The following is a 10,012-nucleotide window of genomic DNA, read 5'->3' on the forward strand; positions in this document are numbered from 1 at the left end:
CATCAAGGGCGGCCGCGAAAACCGCATGCCCGTGCTCATCTCGCGCATCTTCCCGGGGCTGGCGGCCGAGCGCTGCGGCGCCCTCCGGCTCGGGGACGCCATCCTGTCCGTGAACGGCATCGACCTCCGCGACGCCACCCACGACCAGGCCGTGCAGGCGCTCAAGCGGGCCGGCAGGGAGGTCGTCCTCGAAGGTAGGCGCTCTGCACGCGCGCAGGGGCGCGGCGGCGCGGGGAGGCCCCCCTTCCTCCCGGTGCGCCTTCTCGGCGGCTTCCACCGGCGGAGCTCGGGGGTCGTCTGCTGCCGTTGCCTTCCGTGGCCCGAGCCCTTTCGGCGGGGCGAGGCTGCCGGCCCACACCACCCTCCGGCCCCGCGGGCTGCCTCCTCGGAGCCCGGCTCGGGGCCGCCGCAGGCGCGCTCGCCTCGGAGAGGGGCTGGGAGTGCGTGGGTGGTCTCCGGCGCTGAAGCCTGGCTGGGGCAGACCCCCTGGCTGCGTGTCCCGTGGCGTCCCCCGCACACCGCCCGCCCTCGGGGGGAGGCGTGCGGGAAGATGGGAACAGCGGTGCCGGCTTGGGAGGGCGGCCCAGCCCCCCGGAGCCGGGCGAACCTGCCGGGGCAGGTGTCCTAAGGCGCTTTATTCCCTCTGCCGGGCCAGTGAAGCCGCCGCCACCCGACAGATTCGACCCGTGCGCACCACTTGCAAAAGCAAATTACCAAGTGATACTTACTTCTAAAATATCAGTAATAAACTGTTGTAAGTTAGTGGCATTTAACAACATCTTTCTGCATGCAAATGACAGATGTAATGATTCCTCTCCCGGGTCTTTATCCAGATGTTCACAAAAGTTGCACACTCTAAAAAAGAAAGAAGGAAAATGAAGTTTGTGAGAGGCGTGTGGGCCCCCCACTTTTTGGCAACAGATTGCAACTGGAGTGTCCCTGATTAGTGACCAGCTGCTTGTAGTTGATGGGAGGTGTAGTCCTTCAACTTCTGGAGAGCACATGTGTTCCGCAGACTTGGCTGAAGTGGTTGGTTTTGCTGTGCGTTATTTCTGGTGCTCAAAAAGAGGATTTGTTCTAAGTTGGCCTCAGGCCAGGTCTGCCAGCAGCATCGGCTCCGTGGAATAGCTGACTGCGTTTGACCGCTGGCCCAGTGACCCGTGTGCAGGCCCTCGGGAAACACAGTGGGTGAAAGTTTGAGCCAGCACCCATGGCTGTCGCAGCGCCCGGTGCCCTGGCCGCCGAGACCCGGAGGCGCGGGCGAGCGCTTTCCTTGGGGTGGCGTGGCCAGCCGTGCGAGCGTTTGGAAAGCGCCCAGCCCGGCCCCGTGGCCCCCTGGGTGGAGGGCTGCTTGCCTCCTGCCCCGTCAACGGGACAGGGCCACCTGCTTTCCCTCCCCGGCCGAGCCCAGTGACGGGTGGGCCTGGTTCTGGTGCTGCCTCCGCCGCCCTGAGGAGGCACAGCGGTATTTTTAAGAGTGCCGTGAGGACGCGACAAGCCCCAGTCCCACTTCTGCGGGGCGCTTTGGCCGCGGGGGGGGGGGGGGTGGTGCCTTGGCGGGGTGAAGGGCGGGGGCTGGCGTGCGGAGGATGATGGGGCTTGTGCCAGGCGGCGTGCTTCGGTCGGGACTGGGGTGCCAGTGTGGCACAGCGGGTGCGGGGTGGCCGTGTTCGGCTCCGGGGGTGGGACGCGAGGCCGGGGGGTTGGCGGTATGCTGGTGTCAGCACGGGGGTTCAGGCGGTGTCCTTCCCCCTCATCGCCATCCGTGGGGCGCTTGCAGCTTTCGGCCTGCTGCCGGCCGGGGCCCCAAGATCTGCTGCAGAGCTGCGGGCTATCCAGGGCAGGGCAGAGGGCCGGCTGCGCCTCCTGCTCCAGAAACGGGGTGAGGCCGGAGCATGGCCTCTGCCCTGAGGGGTGAACGCAAGCGCAGCCGAGGTCGGTCAGAGCTGTGGCCCATCCGGGCCTGGGCCCTTTCCCTGCAGCAGCAGGCCACCCCAGCCCTCCGGCAGGCGGCTGCCAGGCCTCTTGCCCAAGCGCCTCGGCAACTGCGAGGAGCACGTGGCCAGCAGGCCGGTCGCCACGAGCAGCGGAGCGTTCCTGGCAGGAGGCTGCCCAGGGCATGTTTAAATATGTCAGCTGGGCCCTCCTGGGGTTGGTCCCCTCCTGGACTGCTGATGGAGAGCTGGAGTGAGGGACTGCACCGGAGCTGCGGCTGTCAGTGCAGCTGGGGCGGGGGGGGGGAATGCGTCTGCCACAACGGCCCCGGCAGAAGTTGCCAGCCAGGTATTGTTCGCTGGGAAAGCCGGGCGTGTCGTGCTTCTGGCCTGCCTGCGCTGCTTGGCACAGCCGCCCTTTCTCCGTCCAGAGCCGACACGCTCTGAATTGGGCAGGGCTGGAAGAGCCGGCCCTGCCAGCTCCGCTCGGCACCCGCAGGCCAAGGTGCCTCGGCGCAGGGGGAGAGTCCTGGGACGCTTGACCAGGGCCCCTCCCCAGCCCGACTGCGAAGCGCAGCTGCTGTGAGCCCAGGCTTGGAAGGCCTCGCTGAGATGCGGGGCTTTGTCTCCCGGGCGAGGCTCTGTCCTGTCCGCAGTGGGGAGGATTTTCGATTCTGAGCCCCTTTTCTGATAGCACGGCCTGCACACTGCTCGGCAGCAGGTGTGGCTTCGGGTGCTTGGAAGGAGAAGCTGAGCGTGGGTCCCAGGCCAGAGCCCGCCGGACTGTTCCATGGCCCCGCTGCCTGTTGGACTTGGCCCTTGGCTGCTTCTCTGACTTCACACGTCTCTTCCTCAGGCCCTTTCCCGATTCCAGGAAATTCTGGCACTGCTTTCTCTGCCTGTTTCCATTTCCACAGCTCAGGCACATGGACTTGGAGCAGACTCGCGTCCAGTGTTGCCTGCCTCCCAGAACATGCCAGAAGCAACCGGTAGTGAGCACTGTTCAGGGGCCCTCTCTTGCTCTCCAAGGCGGGGACCTTTTCTTGGCTGTCAGATGTAGCCGCTGGCAAGCAAATAGTAAATGAGAGAAGAGAGGAGAAAGCGCCCAAAAAGTTAGACCTTCCCACAGGCGTGTGACAGGCACAGCCTGGCTCTGTACGAGACTCTGAGGAGCAGCAGAGGGCGGGTCGTGGCCTTTGCAAGCGCCCTGAGTGAGGGGGCCTCGCCTTGCCTCCTCCGGCCTGCGGAGGAGCTTGGCGGGGTCCCCTTCTGAAAGAAAACATGGCAGGCATTGCTCTGGCAGGCAGCTCAGCAATGCCGGAAGGGTGGGAGTTCTGGACCCCTCAGGATCCCCTCAGGATCGATCCAGCCCTGCAGCAGACTTGGCAAGTGCGTTGAGAGCGGGCGGAAGGAACCTTGCGGTTCCGACCCCGCAGGCGGCCCTCAGCATGCGCAGGGGCTCTGCCCTCCAGCCGGCCCCGGGTGAAGGGGAGGGGAGGAGCGGCTGGGCGCCGAATGGGCCGGGGGGTGCCCTCCAGCGGGGGGCAGTGGGGGCGGCTGCGAGCGCTCCCGGCCTCCGGGCTGCCGAGCCAGCAGGAACGCCTGGGCTCCCGCCAAGGCCCCTGCACGGAACAAAGCCTGTGATTCTGCCTCCCCGGCCTGAGTGTGACCGCGGCCTGTTTTCCGCCGGCTGCCGCATTGTCTATTGTGCCACGGCGGGGATGGAAAGAGCGCGGCATGCCGGGCATCTGCTCAGTGGGGCGTTCATGAGCCGCCGCGGGAGAGTGTCCAGGGGGCAGGAGGCGTTTGCGGTGGCTCTGAGTGGCCCTTGCCTGAAAGAACCCTGGGCCAGGCTGGCAGCGCTGCGGCTGCGGCTGCCGTCTCCCCGCTGAATTATGGTGCAGCCGGCCCTGGCCTGGCCCTGGGCGGGAAGACGCACCTTGGGGCACAGGGTTGGCTGGCCGGGCAGCGGCCGCCCGTGTCCTGGGGCTCGGGCCTGAGCGCTCGTGGTCAGGCTGGCCGAGTGGCCCTGGCTTAAAAGCTTCCCACTGAAGGGACTGCCTGGCGTGGGATCTGGTGAGCGCCCCGCGCCGTGGCCGGGAGGGCTCTCCGGGCAGGCGGGACCCTGCGGAGCCGGGCGGGTGAAGGGTCTGCCCCGGCATGAGGCCTCCGCACGGTCCTTGTGCAGGGCATGTGGGGTCACCTCGCGCTGCCAGGCTGCAAGCTGATCCCAGGCGCGCCCGGCGTGTCTCTCGGGATCACTTTCCGTTGGCAGAGGAAAGAGGAGATGGCACTTCCTCTGGCCGGATTGGAACCGGAGGTGGCCGAGCGGAGCTTGTGGGGGGGGGGTCGGATGTTGCTCCCAGCCTGCCATTGTCCCGCACACGCCCCACACGTGGGACACTGGGCCCCCCTGCCAGCGGAGCACCCTCTCTTCTCCCCCATCCTTCCTGGGGCAGCTGATTTGCCCGCGCAGTGGCCAGGAGAGCAAGCGCTGGCGGCCGGCCCCGTGGCCGGGGACCTTCCCGCACCAAAGCAACCGGCCCCGTTGGGATGCACTGCAAACCCAGGCGATCTGGGGCAGCGCCCCCCTGCCTCCGGGCCAGCAGTGCCGCCGGCCTGCCCATCTGGAAGGGGCTTCCCAGCTGCCGCAGACAAACGGCCCGGAGCTGAGAGGGTGGCAGGCGTGCCTCCCGGCCTTGGGGGGCTGCGAGCAAGTGGCGGGAGCCCCCCTCCGCGGCCCAGGAGGGGCCCTTCCCTCCAGAGCAGGCAGCCCTGGCACGGCGCCGCCTTCCTGCACTGGAAAAGCAGAGCCTCGGCCGAGGCTGGGCAGGGACAGGAAGCGCCTTGTGTCATAAATAGAGACTTGGTGGTTTCGGGGGAGCCGCACGGAGGGGCTTGTGGCTGTGGTGGGAGACCCGCCCGGCAGCTCGGCGGGGGGGGGGGCGGTGCCACCGGCTTTGCTGGGGAAGGTGCTTGGCTTGGAGGAAAGTCCTGGGTGGGTCGCCCTGGAGTCCAGCCCCCGCAGTCAGAGGGAGGTGGTTCGGAGCTTCTTCAGTGGGAGAGATGGCGGGGGGGGGGCAGGCCAGGGCAGTTGTTGGGTGGTTTCCTGGCTGCCCCCCCCCCCGCAAGGCCAAGGGTCTTTCCTGAGTGTTTGCCTCGAGCAACAAGAGCTGTCAAGTTAAACACGGGGGGGGGGTGCCCTTCCCTCTTTCCTTCGGCACTGCCAAAGAGATGCGCCTCGAGAAGGTTTCTCCGGAATCGGGCCTGGCCCCCCGGAAGGAAGCCACTGGCACAGGGTCTGGCCCAGGGACGTGGGACGGCTGCGCCCCTCCCCAGCTGCTGATCTCCTTGCGGTTTCCTGGCTTTCTTGTGGGTTTTGCTCTGTTCTAAAAGCTTGAAATGTCTCTCCCGAGGCTTAGTTTCTGGCAGTGAGAGTTGTAAGAAGGTGGAATTTCAGGTATTTCTTGCGTCCCGGCCCCACTCCTTGCGCATTGGCTTTATCCCCTGCCTTTGGCCGCACCCACTGCTGGCACGTGGCCCCCGAGAGCTCCTCTGAGGCGGAACGTGGCCCCCGGGCTGGAAGAGGTTCTGCAGCCCCGTGCGAGGGGAGCCCCTGCCCCGTCTGGCTGTTGCAGCAGCTGCCGGTGGGGCAGGCATGTCGATTCCATCTTGCTGGAAGGGCTGCTGGCGGCCAGTGCCTGCTCTGTGGGGCCGGCCGGCCTCTTCTACCCCGTGCCCTCCTGCTAGCTGGGGGTGGAGGGATGGGCGAGCCGAGGAGCCGGGCTGCCTTCCTGAGCTGGCTCCCGGGCACGGCACGGCACGGCACAGGCAGGAGGTGAGACCCAGAGAGGTCCGCCCGGGCACGGGCTCTGCTCCCCACCTCCCCTTCTGGCAGGCCAGCAGATCCAAACAAGCCGTCCCTCGGACGCGCGGCGCTTCCTCCCGAGAGATGACTCACGGCCTGCTCTGAACCTGCCTGTGGCTTTCCGGAGTGGAAGCGCAACTTTCCCTGCCTTCTCGGAAAGTGCCTGATGCAGCATGTTCACCTGGCGGAGCGGCGCATGGCGTGGGAAAGGGGGAAGCGCCCTTCGTGACCCATGCTTGCCGGGGGGGGACAGCCCAAAAGCCCCCTGGCGCTCTCCAGGCCCCTGTGTGCTGCGTGGCCCGGCAGGGACATGACTGGGTTCTGCGGCCGCAGCTCCCTTGACCCCACAGGTGTTCCCCCCGGCCCTGTTTCCAGCTCCCGCTGAGCAAAGCGTGCGTAAAGCCAAGGGAAGGGCGGGCAGGACTCCCGTCCCCGTCCCGAGGTTCTGCCCGCAGCTCTTCAGTGTTCGGTGGTGGAGCCCGTCGTGAGGGGATAGCGCTGGCCCAGCGTCTGGAGAGCCGTGAGCTGCCTGGCGCTGCTCCGGAGGATGACGAGCATGAAACGGGAATGACCGGGAAACGCCTGCCCGGCGGCCCAAGCCCCCCCACCATGACCCCATCCTCCTCCTCCTCCTCCAGGCGTGGATTCCCCAAGCTCTCACCCGGCCCTGCTCAGGCACGCAGGTCTCGGTCAGGCCAGCGCGGAGCTTCCTGGCTGCGGCAGCGGAGGGCCTCGGGCGTCCTCAGCCTTTCCCGCCCCTTCCCTGCTGCCAGCTGGAAGAAGGTTTTCCGGTGACTCAACCCTTTCCCCCGATGCACCTTTTCCTGTGGAATAAACACATCTCCTGCTTGTGCCTGGGCTGCCGAGCAGCCTGTGGGCAGATCAGCCTCCGGAAGTGGTTCCTCTGGTGGCCAGTGGCCCCGCCAAGCACCGATGGGGGAGGGTGGCCGAGGGGCCGGGTGGCCTGGCATTACCCCTGCAGTGGGTGCCTGCCGGTGATGCTGGCGGCGCAGGCGGCGAGCCCAGGGGGGTGCAGGAGGGCACCCTCTGCTCCCACGCAGCTGACGCCTCCCCCGTCTGCTTGGGCTCCGCAGTGAAGTACATGCGAGAAGCGACCCCGTACATCAGGAAGCCCTCCCTGGTGTCGGACCTGCCCTGGGATGGCGCAGCGCCGCAGTCGCCCAACCTCAGCGGCAGCGAGGACTCCGGCTCCCCGAAGCACCTTGGGCCCGCCAAGGACCGCAAGGTGATCCCCCTGAAGATGTGCTACGTAGCGAGGAACCTGAGCATGCCCGACCTGGAGAACAGGTGAGCCGCGGCTGGAAAGGGCGGGCGGGGAGAGGTGCTTCGGAGTGCAGCAGCGTGGGCTCTTGCCTTCTCACTGAGGACTAGGGGCTTGGGATAGTCGGAGACAGAGGTGGAAGAGGGCCTGGGCCACTTGCTCCCAAGCCCTGCCGCTGCAGACCTGCCCGGGAGACCGAGGCAGCCGTGGCAGAAGGGGCCGGGGCGGAATGCGTCCCGGCCCTCTGCATGTCGCCCTGGTTCGCGGTGCGGCCTGCACCGAGAACCAGCAAATCTGCGTGCGCGCCTCGCTCGTTGCCAAGGAAAACATGTCACGGTGTGCTTAGAATGGATTGTGCAGAAACGTTGCAGATTCTGGCTCCGGTTTTACAAGCGAGGAGGGGCGGCCGAGGGAGAGGGTGGGGCGGGGGGCCTGCAGGGGGGTTGCCAGATTCCATCTGGAAGATGCTCCACGCGGCGTCAGGGGGCTCCACCCGAGGGCCGAGGGCAGCTCTAGAGCCTCTGCTCCGGGCAGAACGTGAGGCCGGCGGGCGGTGCAGCCCCTCGGTGTGGCCCTGGCGGAATGTGGGGCGGCCCGTGCCCCTCCAGGCGGCCCCCCGGGGGCCTCGCCTCAGCTGGCCCGGCACGGATCCCGCAGTTCGCCTGGGCTTGTTGCGGGGCCGGCCAGCACGCTGGCCGGCGCTGCCGGGGGGGGAACAGAGCGGCGCGGACCCTGAGCCCACCCCTCCTCGAGCACGTCCCCCCCAGGCAGCACGGCCCTGCTCGCCCTGCGCGTCCACAGGATGCAGCCTGAGTCCGCCCTCTGGCCGCCTTCCACAGCGCCTGGGCCTGTGCCAGAGAGGAAGTGTCGGCGCATCCCCAGTTCCTCGCGGGGTGTTGAGTTTCAGCCAGCCGCAGCCGCCCTCGTGGGGGGCGGGGGGGCGCCAGCCTCCAGGCCTCCGTTTTCGAGGGGGGACCCTGAGTGCTGGGAAATTCCGGCGTAGCCTTTCTGGAGCGCCTCGGGGGCACAAATAGCCTTCTGGCCACTGCACAACACGCCCCGGAGATCAGCCTGCGAGCCAGAGGGCTGGAGAACAGCCAGCCCCGTGCCAGGAAAGCGCGGGTGGCCGCACTTCACGATGAATGACGTCTGTGGGGGGAAGAGGGCGCATGCGAGGCCAGATGGGCCTCCGGCCTGATCCTGCATGGCTCTGCTGGTGTATCCAGGCCCTCATGCTGCCGCTCCCCACACTGGGAGCGCCGCCATGTGCTCACCGCCCCGCCAGGGACGGGCCACCTTCTGCTGGCGTTCCCTGGAAGAGGCATGCGCACCAGCTGCGCTGTGAAAATAGCCTCCCCTGGTGCTGGGGGACCGTTGTGGCCTCCACGGACACTCTGCCACTGACCTCGATGGGCCACGTGGACCAGAGCAAACCCGGAGAGAGGTTGGGGCAGTGGTGGCGAGCCCACGGCAAACGTGCCACAGCGGGCACCCACAGCCCTTTCCGTTGGCACGCGAGCCGAGTCGCCCCAGCATCGCCCCAGCAGCCGAGCATCGGATAACAGCGCACACGGGGGCCATGCGCACGCTCGGAAAGGAGTAGTGGCGCCAGGCGATGACATCACGAGCCCCGACTCATTAGATGGGACTTGTCTGAGCTTTCACAGGGCCGGCCAATGCGCTGCCACAGATATAATATATTTGCGTGGCTGGCTGTGAGTTGTTTTTGCGAAACAGAAACCTCAGTTTTCAGGTTTTATTGCAGTGTTTGCACTTTGTGATAAATAACTGGGGTTTGGGTTGCAGTTTGGGCACTTGGTCTCCAAAAGGTCCGCCAACGCTGGGTTAGGGCTGGAAAAACGAGGTGTCCTGGCACAGTTTGGATGGTTGGAGTGTGTTTAGAAGGGGCAGAGATGATGAGCTGTGCAGAAATCGCTCCTCCAGGAAGGCTTTTTCGAAATCCCATTATTTTCAATGGAACTTTACCCCTCTGTTAGGGTTAGGGTGTGCACTAGGATAGGGTTAGGGTTAGAAAAACGAGGCGTCCTGGCACGGTTTGGATGGTTGGAACGTGTTTAGAAGGGGCAGAAATGATGAGCAGTGCAGAAAAAGCTGCTCAAGGAAGGCTTTTTCAGAATCCTATTATTTTCAATGGAACTTTACCCCTCTGTTAGGGTTAGGGGTGTGCACCAGGGTAGGGTTAGGGTTAGAAAAACGAGGTGCCCTGGCCTGGTTTTGAGGGTTGGAATGTATTTAGAAGGGCTAGAAATGATGAGCTGCGCAGAAAAAGCTGCTCAAGGAAGGCTTTTTCAAAATCCCATTATTTTCAATGGAACTTTACCCCTCTGTTAGGGTTAGGGGAGTGCACAGGGGTAGGGTTAGGGTTAGAAAAACGAGGCGTCCTGGCCTGGTTTTGAGGGTTGGAATGTGTTTAGAAGGGCTAGAAATGATGAGCTGTGCAGAAAAACCTACCCGGAGAAGGCTTTTTCAGAATCCCATTATTTTCAATGGAACTTTACCCCTCTGTTAGGGTTAGGGGTGTGCACCAGGGTAGGGTTAGGGTTAGAAAAACGAGGCGTCCTGGCACGGTTTGGATGGTTGGAATGTATTTAGAAGGGGCAGAAATGATGAGCTGCACAGAAAAAGCTGCTCAAGGAAGGCTTTTTCAAAATCCCATCATTTTCAATGGAACTTTACCCCTCTATTAGGGTTAAGGGTGTGCACCAGGGTAGGGTTAGAGTTAGAAAAACGAGGTGTCCTGGCACGGTTTGGATGGTTGGAATGTATGTAGAAGGGGCAGAAATGATGAGCTGTGCAGAAAAACCTACCCGGAGAAGGCTTTTTCAGAATCCCATTATTTTCAATGGAACTTTACCCCTCTGTTAGGGTTAGGGGTGTGCACCAGGGTAGGGTTAGGGTTAGAAAAAC

The 10,012-nt window shown here is 64.8% G+C and overlaps 1 protein-coding gene across 1 annotated transcript in view; it reads left to right on the forward strand.

The window, feature by feature from the left end:
- The first annotated feature begins 7 nt into the window (after positions 1-7).
- SNTB2 (syntrophin beta 2) overlaps positions 8-10,012 on the forward strand; it is a 14,259-nt gene continuing 4,254 nt past the window's right edge. Inside the window, exons 1-2 of the mRNA XM_044427617.1 lie at positions 8-194; positions 6,897-7,110. Coding sequence (XP_044283552.1) covers positions 26-194; positions 6,897-7,110 — 383 coding nt within the window. The 5' untranslated portion in view covers positions 8-25. The remainder of the gene's footprint in view (positions 195-6,896; positions 7,111-10,012) is intronic.

This window comes from Varanus komodoensis, unplaced genomic scaffold (assembly GCF_004798865.1).
Source record: "Varanus komodoensis strain SLA01 unplaced genomic scaffold, ASM479886v1 scaffold19, whole genome shotgun sequence".
NCBI classification, from domain to species: Eukaryota; Metazoa; Chordata; class Lepidosauria; order Squamata; family Varanidae; genus Varanus; species Varanus komodoensis.